Source organism: Daphnia pulicaria, chromosome 3, assembly GCF_021234035.1.
Source record: "Daphnia pulicaria isolate SC F1-1A chromosome 3, SC_F0-13Bv2, whole genome shotgun sequence".
In the NCBI taxonomy this organism is placed as follows: Eukaryota; Metazoa; Arthropoda; class Branchiopoda; order Diplostraca; family Daphniidae; genus Daphnia; species Daphnia pulicaria.
Genome location: NC_060915.1, coordinates 10,679,521 through 10,705,736, shown reverse-complemented (window position 1 = coordinate 10,705,736; position 26,216 = coordinate 10,679,521). Strand labels below are relative to the sequence as shown.

At 43.5% G+C, this 26,216-nt stretch overlaps 2 protein-coding genes across 7 annotated transcripts; both read left to right on the top strand.

The window, feature by feature from the left end:
- The first annotated feature begins 9,427 nt into the window (after positions 1–9,427).
- On the top strand, positions 9,428–13,173 carry LOC124329415 (putative mediator of RNA polymerase II transcription subunit 12). Its single transcript, XM_046788478.1, has 3 exons — positions 9,428–9,838; positions 10,364–12,448; positions 12,545–13,173. Exons 2-3 carry the CDS (start codon positions 10,374–10,376, stop codon positions 12,666–12,668), a joined length of 2,199 nt encoding a protein of 732 aa, XP_046644434.1. The 5' UTR covers positions 9,428–9,838; positions 10,364–10,373; the 3' UTR covers positions 12,669–13,173.
- A 3,193-nt stretch (positions 13,174–16,366) lies between these two features.
- LOC124328682 (adhesive plaque matrix protein-like) lies at positions 16,367–24,376 on the top strand. Of its 6 annotated transcripts, none has more exons than XM_046787483.1 (3): positions 16,367–18,543; positions 18,655–21,120; positions 23,862–24,376. In XM_046787483.1, exons 1-3 carry the CDS (start codon positions 16,685–16,687, stop codon positions 24,064–24,066), a joined length of 4,530 nt encoding a protein of 1,509 aa, XP_046643439.1. In that variant the 5' UTR covers positions 16,367–16,684; the 3' UTR covers positions 24,067–24,376. The 6 variants fall into 6 exon arrangements, with proteins under 6 accessions (XP_046643439.1, XP_046643435.1, XP_046643436.1 ...); XM_046787479.1 differs by having other exon boundaries at positions 16,367–21,120; positions 23,862–24,086; positions 24,225–24,376; XM_046787480.1 differs by having other exon boundaries at positions 16,368–18,958; positions 19,001–21,120.
- The last annotated feature ends 1,840 nt before the right edge of the window (positions 24,377–26,216 follow it).

The window sequence follows — 26,216 nt, the reverse complement described above, 5'->3', positions numbered from 1 at the left end:
AGAGAGAGAGGGGGGAGACAATGGGTGATAATCAGGCGAGTGTGGGATTCTACTGCAGCGCTCCGTTGATTCGTTGGAGGATCTGTGACGCATCCCCCCATCTTGGCACTCATGGGTGTGTCAACTGCCGCACTAATTATCGTTTCCCAGATATAGAGTCTTCATTAATCTTTAGGAGGTGAACGGGACGACGACGACCCTTCCGTTTTATTAGACAAAAAAACCTTAATCAGGCCGCACACAATGGTCTCGGAATATTGAACTGAATGCATGAGTTCTGGCTGCTGGAATCTGATTAGCCCGAACGAACGCCATAATTACTCTGAGACGACGATTGCAAATTCACGAAAAACTACGTACTATATTGATCCTATGGGGGGACGCTTTGTCTGACTCTGTTCATCCCCTACATATTATATGCTGGACTGTTCATCGACAAAATGACAGCGAAGATGGCTGTCCATTCAGTTGATTCAGTTCCACCGTAAAAATCGTTTTTTTCCCCGCTACTTGAATAGAACTGAAATCTTCACGCGAACGAGTGAAAAGCTTAAGTCGTGAAATGACTTTGGCACGAAGCCATCAGGACGGCAAAGAAGCGAATGGAATTGCGTAGCAGCAGCATCTCCACATAAAAATGCCATTAGCAAACAATCAAAGAAGTCTATCAATTGGAATCGTTCGGACTCTGAGTTGACGGCCAACATTGAAGGGGCCGCGCTTGACAATGACGCCCGTCATGAGAAAAGAAGCTGTCCGGCTGATCATTTCAAAAAAAAAAAAAAATCACTTTGGACATCAGGACAATTTTCGAGTTTATTTATAAAATGTTAGCCAGAGGAAAAGTGGATCGCTCGGCACTCGACTCTCCTCTTGGATCTATCGGTGGCGATTGGTTCGACAAAATTTCCCACGAGCTTTTCCTGTTTACAGTTGGCCCTGTGTTAACACGGCCGGGCGTCATCTCGAGTCTCTTATCCCATCAATATATCTCAGCCACCATCCAAATATAGAAGAAGTCCCATTTATATATACATCTAACTGACAGAAATCTGTCGAATGGAGGCTCTGCTGTCGTCCAATTTCCAGCTCGGCTCCGATCGAGAGCGCGATGCGCAAATAATCGATATCATTATTAGATATTTCCCCGAGATTTTGCGGGAAAGATGGACGATCAAGAGTGGCATTTTTTTTTGTTCATCTGACACAAACACACACAGAAATACAACACACAAAGCCAGGGTTGTTTATAAATATATGGAAGAGGAAGAAGAAAAAAAGTATGGCTTCCCACTGCATTTGTGATGGAAATGAGAGGGAGGCGACGTCGAAACTGGAAACTTTGCAACCGAACAAACAGCCACATAGAGTATACACACACACACGCATCCACTCACACGAGGAGCATTTTTTCCATTCTTCTTCCTATATAGCTCTCTGCTCTTATCAATCTCTCTACAAGTATCAATCTCTCTACAAGTTCACATGAATACGTATACAGATGTAGACGCGCGAGGAAAAAATTCAACCGACACAAAAGCGCGGTGGAAAGAGCTGAAAACGCTCACACTTTTTCATCAATAAATATATATTATTCAGCCATAGCGTAGGGAGAGGGGGGAGGAAAAAATCGAGGGCTGGGCTGAATGCGTAATCGACTCAGCTTGGGGTGGTGTTGGGGTCGCTCCTTTGCCTATCTCGCATATGACGCTAGTTGCTGATTCGCTCCCCTACGACTACCAATGGGGTAAGTCGGAGAGAGAAGAAAGAGACAGCGCGGAGAATAACGCATTCATCGAACGTGTATTACATAAAAAAGTCTATTCTGTCTACGTATATTCGTGTTGTCGTGCGCTCCGAGAGATATTAAATTATCATCCTCCGAGGTTCTTGGGTGTATAGTCCACCAGCAACACTTCATTGCACGGTAGCTAACATCTTAGATGCATGTTTTTCTAGAGTTCTTAATCACCTTCTTTCGCTCCTCGCCTGCGGACCGTACAAGTGCAATACTCTGCCAAGCACGGGCTCCTGCAAAAAAAAATCTACTGTCTTAATGATGGCTCCTAGTGTCAACTCTTGTGAGCCTGTTCAACCTTACATTTTTAAATTAGTATGTACACTTCAATTAATGTCAAATTAGGATTATATGGACTCACATTCATGCAGAACTCTTGCGTCTTTAGTCTTAAAAAAGAATGAAAGTAACGAATATTGCGGACGGGATTTTTCTTGCTTGGATTTAATTAATCTTGAAGTTCACGACTATTTGTGCCGTTGACAAATTGAGTGATGACGACACAACATTAGCGAATGGAATGGAAAATGGGGTAAAGATAGAAGCTCTGTTGCGATAAGTTGAGGCAATTGAATTGACCGGCAGGTTTTTATACGGCTGTTCACAGGGGCTATGGGTAGGTTGCATCAGCAGCTTGTAGCCTCTCTTGTTGAGCTCTCGGCCCATCTTCAGCTTGAAGAAAACAACTCGGGATGGAAAATCATGACTTGGACATTATTAGACAACCGGCCGATGATTGCGCACATTCCTTATACAACAGAGTCGTAAAAGGCCAGCTGGAACCTCTTGAGACCGTCACTTTGCATCAATCGAAGAAGAACCGGAGATAACAGAGAACGCTATATACACACACACAAAATTTATTCGTTTATGGTCCCTTTCTGGCTTTTGTCCGACATCTTATCGTGTACTGTTGATTCGCTCCCACCCCTCGCTTAGGTTGATAATTCTTCAAATCGTAAAGATGATCAACACCCAGGAGTTAAATAGTCATTTGTGTGTATAGATGCTGGCGAATGAGTGGAATGCTTTGGTAATTGAGGGCTAGATTGCCGAGTCATTCAGCCCATTGGCCGTTTATTGTATTGACAGAGTGGACAAGACGCTTCACACAGACACAAAAAAAACCTCTTTCCAGCGCAGATTTTGAAAACCATGTTCAATCATTTTGAAATATGTTCGATAATTTCATTTTTGAAAGTGAACAATATCAATTACAGAGCGCTGCAAAGATACGAGTGTCATTATTTGTTATCGAACTATCTAGGCGAGGATATTTACTTGATACGCTGAACGCCAAATATTCACCCAAGGCAGGATTATTGTCCTATATAACTATTAAAATTAACAATTAAAATTCAAGCCGTTCTGACGCTCAGGAATCATCGGAATCATCGGAATCATTCAGCAACTCTCTCTGATGGGAAGATGGAGCCATTGAATGGGATTCCGTCAATGACTTGATTGCCAAATTCCAGAACAAGCGTCTAACAACGTGAAATAAAATTAAAATTCGTCTAGTATATAAACTAGTTTAGAAGTCTCAACTGAAGAACGTATCAACTTTCATGATAACATTTATGAATGGTCGACAATGGCCAAACACCTAGGTGACTTGAGTTATTTTAATCAAAATTGTGACTCTGATAAATGTTCATTTGTAATCAAATCAAGATTATTTGAAGAAACATCAGTTGGATGAAATTCTTCAGATTTGAACGACGCATCGTTAGACAATTGGAGGGCATCCTTTTGACCTTTTCAGTCGAACGAAGGTAGTCTATGGTAGCTTTAGGGGTGTTATATATTAGGGGGGGTCGTCAGTCTATTTGCGTGTTTCGTGCAAATTTCCACTCGAATCATGTCCGTTCAGGGTAGGCTTGATAAAACTTGTTGAGAAAAACAATTTGATATGAAAGCAATCCCGATCTGTCCAGCGGATCATGATCGTTGGCGATCAAACCGCTTTTATAATTTTTTTGCGGTTTGGTTGTAGGGATGGTTTTACGTTTTAGGGTTGTAGGATTATTTTCTATTTTTGGTTTTCTTTTTTTATTTTGGCGGGTGGTGAGAGGCGGGGAGGGGGATGGGCGAATTTTTAATATCGATATTTCAATAATCGTGATTAATTATAATGTTTGTGTCGTCTGCTTTCTCGAAAAGTCAAAAGAGACGAAGTTTCAGATATTTTTTATCATAGAAAACGGAACGGTTTTGAAACGTGTACGTGATTGCAACTTGCAAGAGAATTAACAGAACAAAATGAATGTCGTTGGTTGTGAACTTTGGTGTCGTGGCTCGTGACTCCATGTCCACTTCATGCTGTTTCTCTGGAAAATAAAACTAAGAATGCAAATAGAATGATTTTGGGAGCTAGCGGAAGACTAGAAGAGTTAAACCTGTTCCAAATTTGTTAAATTTATATGTGCCCGACAACATTGATCGTCATCGACTAGCATTTATCATGCAGCCTATGCGCGTTGTCGTTGCATGGTAGACTTTGTTTGCTTTGTGTAACTCTTTTACCTTTACAGTGCAGATTTCAGGCCTGGGCCAGCCATCGTAATCACTAGACATGCAAGTTTTCATACTGACTCCCAGCATCATCAATTGGGTAATTTGTAATAATTGATTTTTTATTACTTTTATTTATCTGTGACCTGCCGTATATTTTAATGGTGCCTGAAACTTGCATGAAAGGGTAGGCATACATAGGTACACATAGACCTTACAGTAATCCTGTTTATTAACCATAAGGAGTAAAGGTTACACAGCACTGTCTTCTTTCTAACTTTTCCTTACTGGTTGTCTCTGCAATATTTTTTGTAACCCATTTTTTATTTTTTGTTTAGATAAGCAGCTACTCGAAAAACTCTGTCCTCGTGTAAGGCGTATGGATATTCACGATAACCCCTTTTTCCTATCTTGCCTGGCGTCAACTTTACTGAGGATGGAGCACTGGGTGATGCCTAGCTGTGGATTTCCCGTGCTTAAAGGTAGGACACAGGACATACGTCTCTTATTCTTCCTTTTTGTAACTATATTTGGTGGCGTTGGTTATAAAACGTTACGGAGTACGATTATTCCTGAGCTAGACGGTTGATTGCAAGTTTTCTCTTGCCGATTCTGTTATCTCAATCAAGGTTAATTTAATAACTCATTTGTAGAGCGACTGCAAATCAGGCTTGTTTTATACCTCACAACTTTGTCTGCGGGTAAACAATCAAAATCTATAAAATTGCATGTCCAAGAGGGACCTGACGCCACACCGGCACCTCCTCGTTGCCAACTTTTGTTATTGCATGACGTTCACGAAAATTAATTGCTATTCTATTTTGTGATATTCTTAGTCCTTATTTTCGTAAGGACAATCAAAAAATCATTAATCATAATAACTATCAACACGCACAGCCATGCACAAAAATATAGTCATCCTAGTTAAAGAAAAATCGATTCTGCATTTTGCTGAGTTTTGTTTGTTCTTTCATTCATTCATTCTTTTCTTTTCTACTACTTTTCATATTGTCTTGTAAGGCTTTCCAGCAGTCCATTTTAGGCCTATTGTTTCCAGGTGTATTCTTTGTATTCACCGTGATGTTCACTTTATAGGTGCGGGTTTGATGACGAATAGAAAAAAAATGTCAGCTCACAATCCTTAAATTTCTAATAATGCTGGTTTGGGGTTATTTGTCTTGTTGATTGCATCTACTTTGAGATTTTCTTTTAAGAAAACGGATATGGTCAACACAATGACGAAACGGGTATGTGTGTAGTCGTGCTGATTGGGTGGATAGTGTTTTTTAAGAAAACAACATGGGCGTTTCTCTGTATGGCCTATAGTCTAAGAGAGGGTGCAGAGTGGCAGTGAAAAGCCTATTTGTAAATAATCGTATAGGCTGCATACAAGTTGAAGCATTGTTCTTCTTGTATTGTTAGCAATTCTCATAATCGGTTGGAAAATATATTCATTCCAAACACCATCAAGATGCGGAAACAGCAGGACTACGCCCCGAATGGGTCGGTAGGCTTGTCATTTGATGACAAGAATTGAATGAACTGATAAATTCTGAGCAACCATATCCATTGACCATTTCGGCATATCGTAACCACCACTTCGAGTAGGCCTCGTATTTAAGTTGGAAAATAAAAATTTGAATTCCGTACTAGAAAGAATTTTAATTAAGTGGTAATCTTGTGAAACGGATTAAAATTGTGCGATGTTGCGGGAGTTTATTCCGGTTTTGTCACCTAGCATTTTTAAAGAGTTCCTAATTTTAGTTATTTTAAAAATATCAAACAATTTTCACTATCAGACTCGATCAGACTGTCTGTTGCGATAGTAGTTAAGTAGTCCAGAAACTGGTATCGTTTTTTGTACATCCGGAGATTCCCTTTTGTCGTCAAGTAACTGAACTCTAACATGCTCTAACTCGTCTTTTTTTACCAATTTACCGTTCAAGCTTGCCTATGAAGGTTCATCTAAAAAGCTTTTCTTTGTAGTTTGTCTAGGTAGTCATCTAGCGATACATCAGGCAACTAAGCCTGTTCCTAGAGTTGTTTGGTGAAAGCTCGCCAAGAGATGGCCGGCCTACTTAAAACCAGTTTTCTACTTATAAGCATTAGCTTGAAAAATATTACAGCAGGTTTTTATCGCTTCTTTGTCTTCCTTAATAATTGTGAGGCTTCACAGCGCCTTAATCAGTTGAAATCTGAAGCGGCAAATAAATTTGTGACTATCTTGAACAGGTAAACAGTCGCAGAAAACCGGGTTAAATCATAGTTAAATAAGGAAAACATCGAAAGCATAGAGGATTTAATTTTTTAATGTTATACAGCTAAAAGTTGGCCGCTAAATTGGCCTACAGAAGTAGATCCATTCTTATCTTTGAATAAGGGACGTCACTGGCAGCGTTGCGCTAGCGCAACACAAATTCTGTTTTATTCACGCACTACATCACAAATGTGTCATCTTAACGTCTTTAAGCCGTCAAGATTGTTCGCTAGGCTTCCAACTGCATCATCGTGCCCATATAAATATTGAATTGAGAGATGAATTGGATGCGATGGCTAGCTGTCAGCAATTCAAAATAGCTGACGGCTGAATGGAGGGGAATTTTTTCGTAACGATTTGAGTTGGCGTGTAATTGGCACACACGAGGCACGATGTCATTTTGCAATGGCATTGCAGATAAAAGCAATAATATATCGTGCGAAGAAATCGGTTTGAAATGTCGTTTCATAGTTCATTATAGGACTCTCTGTTCGTGACGTATTCTGGTCCAAACGGAGAAACCGAGGAGAAAGCCCGTTGTATATAATTTAATGCGCAAGGCGACGTTGTATTTTCTTCGTCAATCGGGAGACCAGATATAAAACAACATTTCGGTCCTTCTACCGCTTTGTTTCTCCTTGTTTTTTACCTTTCTCCAGAAAAAGGGAAAAATACTGCGAGCAACTTTCTCCTAGCCTGAGTAACTAGTAAGGGAGTAGTGTCATGTTTACCAATGCGTGCCGGAAAGCTCGAGAAGAAAGAGAGGTCAAACTTCCAAAGACATAATAAAGAAAGCAAGAGGGAAAATACGAAGGAGGAAACGCTGAACTCCAGGATATAACAGAGGGCACCAAAATGGCCGACACAAAGAAGTGAGGAGGGAATAATACACCTCATCCGAAATACGTGGTGAAAACTTTCTCTCCTTTCTTTCTACCTGCGAAAGCACAAATCTTTGTTCACTTTCTCCGAGAGGACAACGACCCGCGATGACGAATCCAAATTCCAATTTTCTGACAAAACCAAAAAAGAACTCTCCATTTTCACAATTTGCAATCGGAACTGTATAGATCCGATGTGCTTTCTTAACATCACCTGATTTGATGACGTCAATTGGGTCATTGGTTTTATTAGTTTAAGACGGTAACGGAAGTAGTGTCAGGTGATGTTCTTTCATTGTTACATGGTGGCGTGCTTATACTGATCTACCAGAAAATTGTACAACCACGATCGGGAAACTGGGAGAAATCAAATCATGCGCGATATCTAATACAACAAGAATACCAAGGGGGATAGTCACGGAATCGACAGCCGGTGAGGATGCCAAGCGGGAGCTTGGCATCGATTCTTTTACTCCTATCCGGGAGAGAAAGTCTGAATTAGTCATCGGAAATGAGGGGACTATCGGAAGCAATCCAAAAGACTGCTTCAAGAGGGAAAAGACCAGAATTATTCAGTCATTCAGGTTAATAACGTCGTCCATCACGTAAAGGCGAAGAAGTAGAAAGACAAAAGAAGACTAGCTGCTTTCTCCAGTTCACCATCGAACATTTTCTCCGTAGTCGTGTCATAAAAAGAATAACAAAACACCCAAATGGTTACTCATCCAATGAAATTATCAAACAGACGTTTTGTTTTTTAATTTTGGCGAATTTCGTATTTTTTAATGTTTCTTTAATTAAATATTCCAACATACTAATAACCATAAGAAATAGGAACAATACGCTATGCGATGCTGCATTATACGTGAGTTGACACACGATCTGTTTTGAAGCCGGATCTCGTATTTTTTTAAAGCCTCGAAAGTCTAGAAGTGAAAGTTAATTCCTGGTGTCTAACCAACGATACAAAACTTGTCGGCAGAGTTTCTCACGGATGTGCTATTGTTGTTGCCGTTCTTATGGGGAAATGAATAAGAAAAAACCCAGGATCTCAGTCTCGAAAGCTCTGTAAACCGATCGATGTGGACGTGACAAAAAATAAAATGCGCTTGAATGGGCGTTGCCTTGACTGGAAATGTTTACTCCATGCGACATTGGACCGTATATCGTAACGGTTGTGCGTATATGGTCATCAGCTTCTTTATTCGTCTCCTTGCCGCAGGAAAATCGCATTGTAGAGCAAGAATGTTGTACAAACAAGTATGAATAGATTGTATTATTTAAGAGGTCTTGGAATTACAGAGTGAGGTGGGAGTTGCTCTAGGTGAATGCAGAAATCCCCATACTTTTAAAAACAAGATTATCTTTCATTTGTTTATTCACTCTTTCGATCTCCCTTCTTCTTCCCCTCTTGACTCATATTTTCTGGTATCTTTCATACACATGTTCAGGTCAGGAGAGATGAAAGGAAATTATAGAAACTAGGACAGAATATGATCGCCTAGCCTAGAAAAGACTCAGCCCTCGCCGAACGTGGGCCTATCCGGGAGATGGCTATCAATTTGAGTGGAGGATAATAATAATGCGCTGGAGAAAGGGCGAGCTGTGCGGGTGACCGACGCGGAAGACTAAATGCGAAAGAAAAGACTAGAAAAAAGTTTTTCCCCCTCAATTTTACTTTTTTATTTATTTTTTTTTTAAAGAGGGAAACGAGGTGTCTGTAGGAGGGAGTTTTTCTTCCGCTGATGGACGGCTGTGTAAAGGTATAAGTTCTTTATTTTCTATGTTTCTGTAAGGGCAATGCGCAGTGGCCTCTTCTTCTCGTATTTCTCATCATTTACCTCCTCTTCCTTCTCCTCGTGTTCACCTTTTTCTCTCCTTTTCTCCTCTCGCTATACCCCACACACCACCTACTCGTCCACCCCATGGAAGAGAAAATGTAGGTCAACTGCCGGCAACAAGGTCCGGGAAAGTTGGCTGGTTGAACAATTTTAAGGAACCCGTGCGTCAGCGGATCAGCAGTCAGAATTCAGTCGCTTCCACGGCCAGCAGCCAGCCGGGAACCCCTTCCAACAGCGCCTGAAACGATCTCTAGCCGCAGGAGAACTAATAAGGAATCATCAAAAACGATACTTTTGCTCGTAAAATTTCATTTTCGAGTTCCGCCGTTGCAACATTCATCTTCGACAGGCGGAGTAAACAGAAGAGAAAGAGAAGGCGGTCCAGATCGGAGAAACTTCTTTCGCTTCCGCTCGGCCACTTTAAAGAGGAGGCACAGTCGCTGCATCAAGTCATTCACTAGCCATCCAGCCACCAAAGCACAACTCAAGTTATTTATTCCTCATTCATAGTTCATCTTTTGTGACAGAACAAGGAAAACAAAGAGAGGTAAGTCGTCTTCTTAACCAACGATTGATTCAATTAGATATTACATGGCGATAGAAGGATATTCTATTCATAACAGTTCACACAACGGAGAGATAGTCTACCTGTTTTGAACTCAACAAGTGGTTAGACGACATTCAGTCTGAGATTTTTTAACAGTGTGGCAGATTGCGACAGATAATAGCGGAGTACCAGCATCTTATTCCACATCGACTTCCATACTTCATAATTTTAGATTATTGCAACACTTGGGCAAAATAGAAGCGCCATGTTCTTGTACGTTTCGGATAAAGGCAGGACGATTGCCAAGTTTGTGCGAATTCAGTATTTTTACTTTAGTCGCTCTGTTTGTTTTTGTAACGTTTTTACCTCGAGGCTCTAATCTGGCTGAAAGCTCATCGAAGCATTTCACGCAGCGGTTGCGTGAATTGGTTTTCCAGGGCAAAAGATCAATAGATACTTTCTTTTTTACAACTGCTATAACAATGTCAAATTTAATCGCATTTTTATCTTTTTATGACGTTTCAGGATCTAAAAAATGATGAAAGCCTTGATAATGGTGCTCCTCCTCGTAGGAGCCGCGTTTTGCCAAGAGGCCGTCCCGTCCGAGCAATCGACGCTTCATCCCGACGACAATCTAATTGCCACCAGCACGGTCGCTTCTAATAACAAGGAAGTGAACCAAGGAGATGAACCCAGCGTTTTACTACCGGCGCCAGTCGATGTGTCTTTCGCCGTTGGCGTCAAAGAACAAGGCGACGGAGAAGGTGTTATTCCCCGCGTCGAAATTGATACTGATGGCGTCCCAATTGTTCACGGAGTCGTTCTGCCCGATGACCCCAATGACACGAAAACCTGGCGCAATGCTCGCGTCTTAAACAACGTCCTGCTCGACAAACAACAGCAGCAGCAACAGAGAGATGACAACAACTCTGCCATTCAAGAACAACAAGACATGTTCATCTACAGGCCTGCGAGCTCCGTCCGCATTCTCAATGACGATTTCCAGCCTAGTCAAGCCGATACCTCGTCTTTCTCACCGTCGTTGCCTTACCCGGCTTATTATTACCAGCGATTCTACCAGGACAAGAGCTCGGCACAGCCCCAACTTCCGGATTCGTTGGCTGTCGAGACGGACGAGGAAGATTCGTCCAGCAATCCCAGCGAAGCCGTTGAGTCAGTGTCGGAAGTAGACCCCAATGTCGACGGAAGAGGCTTCAACATCAAGAAGAAAAACACCGGCATCGTCAAGGCGAAACCAGGATCTTCATACGGCTCTGGCGCTCGACCCATTACCTACTACGTCAAAGCAGAAGAGGCCAAAGAAATCCACGATGACCGCAGTCCCTACGAATACGAACCGGCCCAGCACCAGACTAGCTACTACACCAGTGATTATTCTACTCAGGAATCCGTCTCTAAACAAGACGTCCAATACTACCAGCAACAACTTGAGCAGCAACAACAGCAACAACTGCAACTGCAACTGCAAGAGGAACAGCAGATGAAATTGAAACATCAACAAGAACAAAAGCAACTTCAGCTCCAGCAAGAACAGCAACTGAAATTGCACCAACAGCAACTCCTCCAGCAACAACAGGATCAGCAATTGAAACTGCAACAGCAACTTCTTCTTCAACAACAACAGGAGCAAGAGAAACTTCAATTAGCTCAATCTCAGCAGCAGTATCAACAGGAAACCAACCCACAACGTACTGGATACTACCAACAAAATGGCTTTGTGCCCGGTAACGTTGTTCCGGCACCTCAAGATTCATTCGTCATTCGAGACCAGACCTACACCAGTGGAGGCCAGACTTTCTCTGTACCCATTCCCGTTCCCAAGGATCAGTACGTACAACAATACGGTCAGCAGTATGCTCCTCAACAGCAGTATGCTTCTCAACAGCAGCCGCAGTACGCGTACAATTTCCAGCAGTATCCTCCTCAGTTCTCTCAACAATATTACAAACAACAGCAACAGACCCAGCAGCCACTCGACTTCCTTGGCGCCAAGTTTAAGGAGCAGGTCCAGAAAGCTAAGGACAAGTTGCACGGAATTACTGATCCGGTGGTCGACCCTTTAATGGAAGCTGGACAAAAGATCTCAACTAATTTGGGTCTGCCAGATCGCGTTAACCAGATCAACCAGAAGGTTGCCACTCCCGGTATTCTCGTACCTTTGGCCATGGTTGGTGGCGCCGCTCTGGCCCTTGGCGGTCTCGGCACGGCCATCCATTTGAGCAATCCCGACACCAAGAACAACGTCTTCAAGACCCTCAAGATTGACAACTCGACTCTGGCTGAACGCATCACCACTGCTTTGCATCCGTTCCGCAACACTAGTCGAGTCGCCCGCTCCGCTGACGACGAGGATGAAGGCTATCCGGCAGCATCCGAATTCGTCGACGAAGAGAAGGAGAACCTCCTCAATCACGTCCTGTCTGCCCTCAATGGCCCGCAAAAGTCGTTCCTGGCTCAGATGCAACAGACGGGCTTTGACGAATGGCAGAAGACGCCGTGCGCCAAGCGAATCTTTTGTGACGTCATGATCCAGCAAAATGACGACGCCATTAATCTCATGGAGAAACGCATGTCCACCTTCCTCAGTCTGTAAGTTGGCTCCCGAGCCTTGCGGCTGTTTTCGGTCACAATGTCAGCAAAGATATTGGCAACACTAACGTCTCGTTTTTATTTTCTTATTTGCAGACTGGACAGTGGAGTGGCGCGCAATTTGCAAGCTCTGACGTCTGACGTGATGGATGGAATTCGCCGTAGGAATTGTCGATCATTCGTTTGCGGTAGCGCTCAACCTCATGCCCAACAACAGTGATACGCTCCGTAAAAACGGCCGACATTCACGAGACACAAAAGAGCAATTCCAACCTGCTACTTTACATTAGCGCCCAAACGGCGTCTCGGTCTTATATTACTTTTGTTTTTTGTCTCCAGCGTGCATTCTTTTCTTTTTTTTAATAAGCCTTTCGTTAATAAGTTATTGATGATATATTACTTATTATTGACTAATTCTCTATAGTTCGGACTATCATCAAAAGCTTGGAAGAAACAGCAAAGTGTCAGAGAACCATTTTATTATACGAACGCAATTTCCGAACTGGTTTCGGCAATTGGCAACTGGAGTATTAGTTAACTTTATAGTAAAAAAAAAAACGCCTCTATATCTCGTGCTGTTTTGTTTCGTGTGTCGCCTCAAAGGTTGTTGCTTCATTTTTTTGCATCGACGTAACCCGCACACGTTTTTCTCGTTCGTCAGCCCGATCTACTTATTTACTAACGCTATATTTACAACGGTTTGAAAATACAAATGTCCAACTTTATTTTTCGAGTCTTCTTCTTTAGGGCAGTAGGCTATATGGCTGGCTGTTAAAATATTATTCGTTGGAATAGAAAATATGTCAAACACTTGGATCAAACCTCTAAAAAGGCGCAGCGCATCAATAGGGCAAGAATGACTCAGCGCTGTTTCAATCTCGTACATTGAACGCAGTCGTTATCACAAGAAAGCATGACGCAACCATTCACTAGAAACAACTGCTGCTTTACTGAGACAACGGTGAATATCTTTCAATCATACACGTACCATAAATTCAATTTTCAATTCAATTTTTACTGACAAGACAATCTAGAATTCAATCCATTGGTTCCGCTCAATCACCGGACAAATAAATGTTCTCAACTCGGCAAATAAAAAACAAAGCGATTTAATAGATGTTTTGCAAAAATAATAATAATAATTCCCAGTTGGTATTAAAGTTTTGGATTTGGCGCACATAAATTGTTCATTGCAGAGGTGAATGCTAGCAATTCGGGAACTGAATGGCCATTGTTGCTGAATCAAAGCTGACATTAAAATAGTTAACGAAGTGCATAACTTGTACGAAGCCCACTTTTCCGCTCTTTGTTGCGTCATGATCAAAGAATATCGCGGAGTAAAACAAGAATTTGAGGAGCACAAATCCCATACATCTGCCAACGTTCGGACGCATTACTCAACAGCGCTGCCACGTGATTCGCCGAGGCGTGAAATGTGAAAGCTGCACCGAAGAACAAAGAGAAATTTGACAATCCAACTCATGGCTGTATTTCACAGTCGTTGCGCAAGATTATATCTTTAGATCATCATAGAAAGAAGGCGGAGTCTCGGCAGCTGGACAATCAAATTACTAATGAAGTTGGTGAACTCCATCTGTCCCACCTACTATGGTACTGGGAACTTCATTGAAATTGAATAACTCTTTTGGATCCCCCATCAGAGAGCAGCCAGCGGCAGCCAGCCTCATCTCGCATTGAAGTGCTCCTTATGCGGCCGAGAGTACGGGGAAGCTCCGTCAGTGACGAATAACCGATCAGATCCCTTTTTTATTCCTTCCAGTGGCGTTATTTTCTTTAAATCTTTATCCATAGCGCATGTATGGAGGGACCGCCCAGACGGTGCCTACAGTTTTCGACACCATACGCAATTCGCCAAAGGCCTTTCTTTACTAATAAAACACCGTGAGTTTTGCCGGCCTTGGTAGTTTCTGATAGGATTTTATGTTGGATCAAGACAAGGGTCCTCTTATCATTATTAAACATCGCGTGATGGCTGTTATTCCACACATTGGGTCGTAAGAATCAGACGACCAAGATCCCGTCGAGTGATGTGATCATGGCTGTCGTGTTACAGAAAATGATAACTGGCTGTTAACTCCCTAACCTACAGCTAGAGGCAATGAAGACGATGTTTAGATTGTTGTTTTTTTCTTCCTTCTCGCTAGCTTAGCGTTTCGTGGCGTCAACACCCGCCGATGCAGTTGCGTGAGCGCATCATCATCACCGGTGCCAAAGTGTCTTTCGGTTTTTTTTGGGGGTTGTTGGAATTTGATACTCCGCATTAATTGTCTCGCTGCCATCAAGAAATCATCCGTTATGTTTGACAGCGCCTTAATATACAAGATAGCCACTATCTAACATCTGTGATTAATTTAGCGGCCCTATAAATAATTTACGATTATATACGCACGGCACAACACTATACTAGGTACACGTGAATTCTTCGAGTGGCGGCGCTGCTCAGCTGCAGGCGTACAAGTTGTCGTTATCATCTCCTTCGTTTTTTCCCCGCTGCTGGTTCCTCGAAGCAAAAAGATGGTAATCGAGGGAATTTTTTTTGTCCATAGAAATGTTTCTGTGTTCCGTTGCGCCGATGGGGAAACTCGGTCAGTGTGTCTTTTTCTCCCCGTACCTCCTCGTGCCTCATCGGTTTGTGGCCGTACCACCGAGGGGTTCCCGATCGGATATGGCGATTGAATTATGAACAGGGGTTTGGGGCTAAAGCTTTCTATTTGAAATTCAAAAATAAGAAGAAAACAGAGAAAGAGGAAGATACAGAGAACAAGGAAGATGCGGAGAAAGAATTTCAAAATGAAAGGGGCCATCCTTATTATAGACCCAAAAACGGCTTAACCGGACCTTTAACCGATTTGTTGACCTACATTTCAAGGTCGCTAATGATATCCTTTTTTGTGTCCATGTCACTCATCATCGGCCTTTATGTTTTCAACGTGCCTTATTTATCTACCGTCACGTGTGTATGCGGGAGTGACCTCCCCTTTGCCATATATCCTATGCACAACCTTTCTATGGGTGTGAACTCTATCTCCATTCAACGTTCAGCCTCTCCGCCTTAGCAGTATGGAATTAGTTGGAAGCCTTCTGACCCCATTCTCTTTTCGGATTTCAACTTGTATCCAACAGATGCGAGGGACGAGCAGGAGAGCTAGCTTTCTACGATTTCGATGATGGACGACTGACTAGACTCATCTCGGTATTTTGCATACGGTATTATTATCGAAACAACTTTTTTTTTATTCTTTCCCTTAATTGTTTCCGCCTTTCTCTTAAAAATGCCGTTGCGTATTCGAGTTATATAAATGAAGGAACGATGTCACTCATTTACGAGAACCCGCATAGGTACGCAATGAACTCACAAGGAAATACTAATCGCGTGATCCCCTCCACCTTCGTTGACGGGAGAGAGTTGATTAGAGATTGTTGTGAAAGAGTGAGAAAACTTACCCGACCGCTTTACAGCTCCACAATGTTAAACAAGTCAAGATAGAGATGCGGTTAGGAAATGCCAAATCACACTATACAAGAACCACTCCTGGCCCACATCAATCAATGGTTTATATATGAGAACCTGTATGGTCGATATCAATTTACAGTTTCAAACAAAAAGATACAAAATACTACCAGTCCATTGATGGAATATTCTCTCTTGTTTTGTTTTTTTGTTTTTTGGCCACCACTTTCTTTTCAGAAAGCGGGTGCTGATTCTGATAATAGTCACACACTCACAGGTCTACATTTCGTACGGCTTTATTGGACTAAAGTTATGAGGTCACGTTTGACAAAAACAAAATGAAGTGAAGAACAAAAAGAAAGAGAGAGAGAGAGAGAGAGCAGACGTCGAATTGAGTTTAACATATTCTTAATAAGAAATGCGTACGGGTTCGCATGGCATTCACCAAGCGACGAGCGAGCGAGCATCCGAGGAGGAGACTTTTGAAAGAGTAGCGTGGGCTCTCTTCTACCTCGAGTGGGCCAGTTTGAGGTCAACCCTGGACCCAGTCAGTTCAGCCTCCGGAGAAGTCTCTCATCTCTCAGTGTCATAGCCAGCATCATCCCACAGACATTGCTGCAGCTTCTGAATATCTCGTCGTAGTTTTTCTTTCGAGAGTCTGATTATTTTCGTGTTTCAGCAGCTTCAAGTCTATTCAAGGGCTGATTTATTCAACCGCAAGGTGCACAAAGGTGGTTTTCTAAGGCAAACTGCAGCGCCGCATCATGCGGAAGATTGGGCATCGCCAGTGGCGGACACGCAACTTTTGCCACTTCATAACGGCGTTGGTAATCCTCACGGCCATCTGTGCGGGAGCGGATCAGACGAATGACGAGTCTCGCATTGTTGTTGTCAAAAGAGGCAGAAGCGGCGGCAGCAGCAAGCGACCCCCCGCAAATCGTAAGCAATTTAATCAACAGCAATTGTTGACTCATTCTTTTCTCATTTACAAAAACCCTGCCGACGATGCAATTGTGGACACTGTAAAAGAGGTCGACGAGTCGCAAACGACGGCAGTCGACACCAACTTCCTGCCCCCCGTGCAACAATCAGCTCCAGTTGTTTTTACACCTGGTTTCGTTCTACCGTTGGAAGAGCCCAGCTTGGACTACCTTCCGCCTCAGTCTGCATCAATTCCACCACCAAGGGAGTCCACCAAGAAAAATCCAACCATTTTTTTCCCTCCGCCTGACAGAAATCCAGAAATCGATGCAGCCAATCTTTCCCTTTTCGATGCCAATGAACGGCCGCTCTCCTTTGAGCCAAAGAAGGAAGAATCGTTGAGCGTGAACAACGGCCCGTCGTCCTTATTTGACGATAATGTCATTCCTCCTGCTGGCGTTATTCAAAGAATCGTCGTCAACAACAGCAGAAACAGACAAGAAGCCCAACAGAATTATTACACCGTTCCAAGCAGAGTATCGAACGAACCCAAACCGCCAAGTCCACCCGTTTATGATCGATTAGACGACAGTCTTTTCGACTTGGAATCCGAGTACGAAGATAATAAAGCTGTGCAGAATCCTGGTTTGCCAAGTACGTCGTACGGATGGCCGGCCACCACTAAACGCCCCAAAACTCCATCGCTGTTTGACACCTCCTCCAATTCGGATGATTTTAAATATCCCGTGGCATCTTCATCGCCGAATTTTGAACCTTCACCGCCATCTATTTCACTACTGTCGAATCCTCCAACAGCACCTCCGGGGTACATTCCTGACTCTCCTGCTCCTCCAGCTCCTCCTTTTTCTCCTCCTTTGGCTTCTCCTCCTGCCAATCCTGGCCCGGCTGCTCCAGTCCTGTATGCTCAATCCGACGGAGATTACAATCAAGTTCACTTGACATGGGCACAACTTCACGCCAGTTTGACTCCATCAACAGATGCCGCAGGTATTATTTCTTCCATCACCAATAGTGGCAACAATTACGCCACTAGCGGCGGCGGATCACGTCCCGCTCCTCCAGTGGGGCCTCCATCACCTCCAATTGTTGGCCCTCCAGCTCCTCCTCCTACTGGAATCCGACCTCCTGCTCCTCCTGTCGTCGGTCCGACGCGTCCAGGTGGGATCGGTTCAACGATAGGGTCAACAATTGGTTCAACGTTAGGCTCACTGCTTCCGGGCGGAATCGGCTCGGGAATAGGATCAACGATTGGATCGACGATCGGCTCATTTGTTCCTTTCAGTCCACAACCTCCTGCTCCTCCTCTCACATTTGCACCTTCGTTGTTTAGTGCTAATTCCGACTCTTATGGATCCTCCAATAGTGGAACTCAATCCGCCCAGCCGCAATCTTACCAGCAGCAACAACCACTACAGCAAGAACAACAGTTTCCCAGTTATGTTCTTTCAGCAGCCAGTCCCTTGGCTGCAGTTGGGCCTCCATCTAGTTACAGTCCATCTTTTTCGAGTCCTCAACAGCAACAACAACAGCAACAGAACACACCAAGTGGGCCAACGATCATTATATATTCAGGATCGCCCTCTTCTCCTGGCCAACAAAGTGATTCAGGATTAGACTACGGTAGACAACCTTCTTTCAATCCTCCTGCCAATCCACCGTCTTATCAACAGTCTTTTAGCAATCCACAAGCAGCACCTCCAGCGAATCCACCGTCATATCAGCAATCCTTCAGTAATCCTCCCGCTTTACCCCTAGCCAATCCACCGTCATATCAACAGCAGTCTTTTAGCAGTCCACCAGCGAATCCGTCATATCAGCAATCCTTCAGTAGCCCACCGGCAGTACCTCCTGCAAATCCTCCGTCGTATCAACAGCAGTCTTTTAGCAGTCCACCAGCAAATCCACCGTACCAACAGTCTTTTAGTAGTCCACCTGCTGCCCCTCCTGCAAATCCTCCATCATATGAACAATCCTTCAGTAATCCTCCCGCTTTACCTCTAGCCAATCCACCGTCTTATCAACAGTCTTTTAGCAATCCTCCCGCTAATCCGCCGTCATATCAGCAATCCTTCAGTAGCCCACCGGCAGCACCTCCATCCAATCCACCGTCTTATCAGCAATCGTTTAGCAATCCTCCGGCTAATCCGCCGTCATATCAACAGCAGTCTTTTAGCAGTCCACCAGCAAATCCACCGTCATATCAGCAATCCTTCAGTAATCCTCCCGCTTTACCCCTAGCCAATCCACCGTCTTATCAACAGTCTTTTAGCAATCCACCAACGAATCCGCCGTCATATCAGCAATCCTTCAGTAGCCCACCGGCAGCACCTCCATCCAATCCACCGTCTTATCAGCAATCGTTTAGCAATCCTCCGGCTAATCCACCGTCATACCAGCAATCGTTTAGCAATCCTCCGGCTAATCCGCCGTCATACCAGCAATCCTTCAGTAGCGCGCCCCCAGTCCCTCCAGCGAATCCACCTTCTTCAAATTACGATTCATTTAATCCATCATTCAGTCCATCTTTTAATCCCCCCGCAACTTCAAATTTCAATAACTACGCACCAGCAAATCAACAATTTTCTAGCCCACCGCAACCTCAAGCACCTCCACAACCTCCTGCGCCACCCCAAAGTCTTTTTAATTCGTACGGAGAACCCATTGGATTAGCTGGTGTCCCCATTCGACCAAACTCTCAACAACAGCAGCAACAACAACAGTTGCCCAGCTATGTTCTTTCTCCGGCTAGTCCCCCAGCACCCCCAGCACCCCCAGTTGGTCCTCCATCAAGTTACAGCTCTTCTTTTTCGAGTCCTCCAGCACAAACTTTCCAGGATGCCATTCCGGTATCCAGTCCGTCTTATCAGCTGGCCGTACAATCACCACCTTCTGTAACTTACGTACAACAGCAGCAACAACCCGTTTTTGTCCAGCAACAGCAACAGCAACCCGTTTTTGTCCAGCAACAGCAGCAACAACCCATTATTGTCCAGCAGCAGCCGCAGCCACCCATTATTGTCCAGCAGCAGCCGCAGCAACAGCAAATTGTTGTCCAGCAACAGAGGCCAGTTGTGGTTCAGCAACAACAGCCTGTTCTCGTTCAGCAGCAACAACAACCTGTTTTAGTTCAACAGCAACCCATCGTCGTCCAGCAACAGCGGCCCGTCCTTGTCCAGCAGCAGCAGCCTGTCCTAGTTCAACAACAACCAGTTATCGTCCGGCAGCAGCGGCCCGTCATCGTCCAACAACAACCACCGGTATACGTTCAACAGCAACAACAACAACAACAATATACTTATGATAGTTATCAACAGCCAGCAGTTCAGTTCCAGCAATCCTACGAGCCTGCCTACCAAACCGTGGTCCAACAAGCCGCACAGCCAGTTCTACAGCCCGTCGTACAGACAGTCCTTCAGCCGGTTCGAGCAGTTTTCGATCCCGTTTACCGGCCAGCTAATCCCACGCAAGTCCTGCGCGTTCCGGGATTCAAAGCTCAAAAGGGTAACAAATCTAAAGCCAAAGGTAAAGAAGGAAAAGGAAAAGACAAGTTTAAGAGCAAAGGTAAGGGTCCATCCAACAACAGTTTCTCAGCTCCGTCCAACAGTTACGCAGCCCCGTCCAATAGTTACGGAGCACCACCGTCGAACAATTACTACCAGCCTCCGGCAAACGATCCGCCGGCAAACGATCCACCGGCCCAAGATGACCCAGTGTTTGACACCGTCGTTGAGGTCTTGCAGCCTCAGCTAGACATTCAATATCAGTACAAATACTCTGGGCCACCCATCATGGGGCGCGGTGAAAAAGCTTCTAAGAAGCTCAAGAAACTTTTCTACAAGGGGGCCATCCTGCTGGGCGGATTAGGAGCTATTACGGCAGCGCCCATCGTTCCCGGAGTAATAGGTCGAAGAAAACGTGATACCCGACAACCGAACGACGCCGCAGTAGCCAATTTAGCACTGATTCCATCGACTGATTTGATGCAAGATTCGTATATTCCTAATCCGAAACTAGAGTCAGCATCGATGGCCGTCGAGAACAAGTCTCTACAAATGGGCAACAGCAGCACATCTTTATTTGATAGCCTACCTTTTCAAGGTGCTCCGATCCCCAAGAAATTGCGCAAGGAACTAGCTCGTTATCTACCAACTGCCGAAGCCATGAACGATGCTGAATGCCTTCAGAAATCTTTCTGTGAAAATTTGATTGAACTCAACGACTCACCTTTCCAGGACAGCTTTCTCTTCTTCTATGCTGCGTGAGTATCTGCCTCATTTAATTCATTCCTCATTCGATTTGCTTTACCGACATATCTGTGCGGATATCTAAGATCTGAGATATGGGAAGGAAATCGCGTCGTTCCTTTTTTTTATGTCTGAATTCTGGTAAGAAAAAAAAATGTGTTGAGCAACGCAATGATGCAATCGAAAACAGGAATGACCAGTCACCTGAAGAGTCTCGTGAGACAGCGTTAAATTCGTCGAAGTATATGTGGAACGAGGCATTCATTTACGGATTGGGCGGATCTCGGCGGCAGGATTCCAAAAAGTTTAGGTGTCTGTGCCTCATTGGCATTTTCTATTTGAAACCTTATGATGTTGCAATATCAAGCTTGGGTAAAAATAGATTAGATAGACTGAAGCCAAGTAGGGAAACAATACAACGGTTTTAAATGTCAGCTGACCGAAGTAAAGATGCCAAGTGGTCCAAGTGCGCAAAGTCCATCCATAATGTATAGAGTGACGTGAACTGTTGAACTCCCCATTCCCAAGTTGCAACTGTGTCACCGTTCACCGGCAACAGGTGATCCCCCCGAGGTGACTAGACGGTAGCTTTCACGGAGGAAACGGTCGGTTGCGTCGTTTATCAACGCAGACGTGACGCATTCTTTCCATAGTGGCTTGTAGTTGGCGAAATCTGATACTTAATTTATTCGAATCAATATATTAGCTCGAAACCCGATAGAAACCCCAAAACTCCTTTCGGAAATCAACGGTGAAAAGGGCTTAGAATAAACCTGAGTCACGTACAAAATCCCAAAAATAAAACTATTGGATAATGTTAAGATACCTGAAACATTATTTGAGGAAAGAATTCGCCTGCGAGCACGCGAAGTCTTCAGTCTTGTTTTGACAATATGTTCATTCTTGCGGCCAGCAGATGTCTTCAATAGGCGTTCGGTAAAGAAATTTCTACATAAGGAGAACTAGGATTTATTTTATTTTTTTTTTTTTTTACAAAAAAGGGCATTAAAAAGCACTCCGAATTTTAGTGTGCGATTAAAACGGGTTTGGGGTCAAATTACTCTAGAAGTAGATTATCTGCGTTGAAAGCCAAATGGTGAACGAGTGATGCATCGGATTAATTTAGTCATGCAGGTCGATCGATATAATGTTATTCCTAGAACACGAAAAGTAATCAGGGCAAATCAAGGGATTATTTTTTTAAAAAGACCCATTTAAAAGTTTTTGTTTTCTAAATGTCGATGGGCTGATTAGGAAACTTCCATAAAGTCGATAAATTTTCCAGGTCAGACATTCGTTTCATGCACAACCATTCCAATAATCGATAGAATACCAAATTACAGGTTAAGAAAGAAAAAATACTGTGGTAGGAGGCTTGCACCCGAGTTGGATGACCCTTTGAAGTCCATCGGATTCCCCTTATAGGCAACATTTCATGTTGTCCTTATTGACAGCGCTAATAACACCGTCTGATCTACGTCACGTAGACAATATAACCTCCTGGTTCTTTCCAATCGATCGCGCCCTACTTTCACAAAATCGTGCTGTAGATTTAAGTTCTTATTCTTCATTATTGCGTCGATGAGATCGCTATTTGAAGCAATGCACATACGCGTACTATAAATATGTCCTCAGTATAAATAGAAGACCGCCTTTATTTATTGCCACACAGGGCGTGCGTGCAGCACGCCTTCGGCGGAGTGAAATTCCCAAACCGACTCCAGACCGGCTGGACGCAGTCTATATTCGTTGTCGCGCCCTTGGAAGCGGCGGGCCTGATTGCGTCGCAACGTTGTGAGGCTTACGTATACGCTATAGGCTATATCGAGACGGAAACATAAAAATGTATTTCACTCAGCGTAGTCAAGAGAGACAGAAATTGCAACGCGTCTGTGTGTGTACAATTGCACATTGCGTGACAATAGGTATACGGTAGGATTGTTGAAATGCCTACATATTGCGCTAGCCCCTATTCTTTTGCTTCATGATGAAATATGAAACCCACGACAGCACATCGATAGAACTCGGAAATGCGTGTTGGCGGACGGCTTGCTGCGCATTTGGCTACCGAACTCCAAGTGATGGGCTTCGCATTCCGTTGAAATCACACGTAACGACCCCCAGTACGGCAATTGCGGCTATCGTGCAGCGCCACGAGCAATGAGATTACGTCCCGAGAAACAGAGAAAAATCACGGGACGGGTACTGTGTTTTTAGATTAACCTTGTGAGGGTATCACGTGCTGAATGCTGAGAGAATCAAAGGTCTGGCTCGACATAAAGGCATCAGCGCTGTCGCGCCCAAATCGATCCAACTCGAAGGCGATTTTCTTGTGGTTTTCCAATTGTTGACCCTTTGGCGATTGGCGATAGAACTCTTTTGATAGACTTATTCGGTCCAATAGAGGAAGAATAAATTTAAATTCGCATTCAACTAAGCGGCGCATTGTTTTTGAAACCACGACTACCACTAGGATTATCACGCTAAACAAAAGTTTGGATACAAGCGTCTCCTAAGAAACCAACCAAGGCCAGCACGACGGGTTCGATCGATTGAATTGCCGATTGCATTACCAAAGTTGGATGTACAGAAGCACGTTTTATAACGCTGGAAAACAGACCAAACAAAAAATCTATCTATACCAAACGGGTGCAGTTAGACTAGCGATACTTTTTGTTTTCGTTTATTTTCATTTCTGAAATGTATATTAAAATCAACCGGGAATACGATTTAATTTTACGGGTTATTTTTACAGTCTGTCACCTGAAGCCGACAAAAACCCATGGTTGCAACAGTCGCTGACTGCCGCCAAAAAGAAGAAGTGCAGCGAATTTTATTGCACGAAAACGGCGGACACGAAAGACGAGGACGGTGCGGAGATCGACGACGACACAACTGCGACTGATGACACAACCGTTAGTCACAATCCAGAGGCTGAAGGACCGTCGCCAGCTGCTTAATTTCTAAACAACAATCTTCTGTAATTCCATTATCATATATAGTGTCTGTATACGAACTAAAGTAGCTAATCAACATGTGTTTCATTTCAATATCTCAAAATGCCGCAATTGTCCTTTATGTGACTAAATCCCGTTTTATTATTGTTACCACAATCAAGGCCAGCAGCAAAAGACGAAACAACACACAGGATTTTATCGGATGTAACGAAAACTCGCAGCAGGTCTCGAGTCAATATATACACACTGTAATTTTCACGACGCGTTCGGTTATGATGATCTATCCGCAATACACAAAGTTTTTATTCCAGCACGACTGTCATTTTCCTGTCGCAACTTTACTAAGTAATAATATCCAAGAAGAAGACGAATTCCCTACAGGAAAATAATTAGGCCGGCAATTGCTGCTTGGAAATTTCCTGTTACGGAAACCTCTATTCCCTTCGTTTCCTGTGTATATGGCTGCTAGATTGTATTCCAGCCATCGGTTCTTACAAGGAAAGAGAAATAAATATTTCACGATTTTACCGTATAATTTCTAGCTGTGGCTAACGAACCTGATTACATTATACAACTCACCAAGGTGTAAAAGAGACTTTTGTTTCTTCTTATTCGTCTTATGTACAGTATATAGGTATCTCTCCCTCTGTTTCTGTTTCGAACTTGTCGCAAAAGTTTTCCGTCAGTCAACCATCTTCCTGCTTCTCACCGATATTCTTCCTCCCAACACTACATGTCCACTTTTTGACCGAAAAATCAAGAACATTCGGCTATAGTAGCACAAAAGTGTGAGCTATCAATTGATGGAATGGAACGAGTAATAATGGCACGCACACTGACAGACGTTGAATAATTGAAATAATGAATAGAACGGCATACCGTATAACTTTGCAAAAAAGACAACGGGTGACACACATACCCAAAACTTGGCGAATGAATCAACAAGCAGAGGGGTGACAAATACAAAATATTGTTCGACTCTAACGGTTGACAGGTTCGAAACCCTTCATCAATAAAAATAAAATATAAAGAAACTCCAGCAGCTTATTCTTCCTTGTGTGCAACAAATGCCTATGCGCTTCTCCTGTTTATTTGGCATGCTGTTGTCCTGCTGAAACGCCACATCGTAACATGGTCATAGATGGCTATCCCGTTATATTACGGGAGAAGAAAAAAAAGGACAGGGAAGGAAACAAACGTTCTGTGCAACAAACGAATAACGCTACCGTTGTGTCAATTCCGTGAGAGAATGAGAAGTGATGAAACTGATTGGAGTGCTGCACGAATCCCGTGATCACGGATGATACAGAAATTCAAATAATCATTGAATAATTTTATCACGCTAGGTTTTTCGAGTAGTGTAGGCAAGAAAATAATACATAAATGTGTGCATATTTGCATTCACATAACTGACGTATGTACGTTAAAAGAGATGACTTTGTAGTATTACAAGAGAGGGACCACGTCTGTTTTTCAAACGGAAGCAATTAGCCATCCAATGTGTTGTGACGTCGACCACCTTGCGTAACAAAAGGGAAGTAAATGGAATGTTCTATTCATCGTTTGATGTACCACCAGATTAATAGGCTATATTACACGCAATGGTATGACATAAACATTTAAAATTGGATATTCACTTCAAAGTACTACTTGACGGCTTCCTTTTCCCGTTGTACTACCGGCCCTACCCGGCCCCTTTTCAAGTAACACAGACTAAACGAAATATTCGATTGACTCTAAGAGAATCCAGCGGAAGGGAAAGCGTCGCTGATGTAAAAACAATAAGATCCGTCACGTATCGACACCTTCAACCTTGGAAGAATCCGTCCACACCCTTCCTCTGGCGTCAACGTTCAACGTAAGAATACTCTTTTCATATTCTTCTATGTCTCTAGGTTAAACATTCGTTCGACAGTTTCCATAATGTTTCGGGAGAAAACTGTGAAAATGATACGGTGGTTGAGTTTCTATTGTCCGCTTTTCCTTCAGCGAATGATTTTTTTGCCGTCCGGATGGATGGCTGGAGTTGGAAACTCACGAGGGCGTCAATAATACCGTGCAATGAAATATACTGCCAGGTGTTGTGTGTGTATTCGTTAGCGATGACGAGAGGATATATGGACATTACTATACTACGTGAGACAGAAAGAAGG

Coding starts and splice junctions, on each gene's coding strand:
- LOC124328682 (XM_046787479.1), top strand. CDS start 16,685: ATGCGGAAGATTGGGCATCGCCAGTGGCGGACACGCAACTTTTGCCAC. Junction 21,121..23,861: donor TTTCTCTTCTTCTATGCTGC/GTGAGTATCTGC, acceptor TTATTTTTACAG/TCTGTCACCTGAAGCCGACA.
- LOC124329415 (XM_046788478.1), top strand. CDS start 10,374: ATGATGAAAGCCTTGATAATGGTGCTCCTCCTCGTAGGAGCCGCGTTT. Junction 12,449..12,544: donor ATGTCCACCTTCCTCAGTCT/GTAAGTTGGCTC, acceptor TCTTATTTGCAG/ACTGGACAGTGGAGTGGCGC.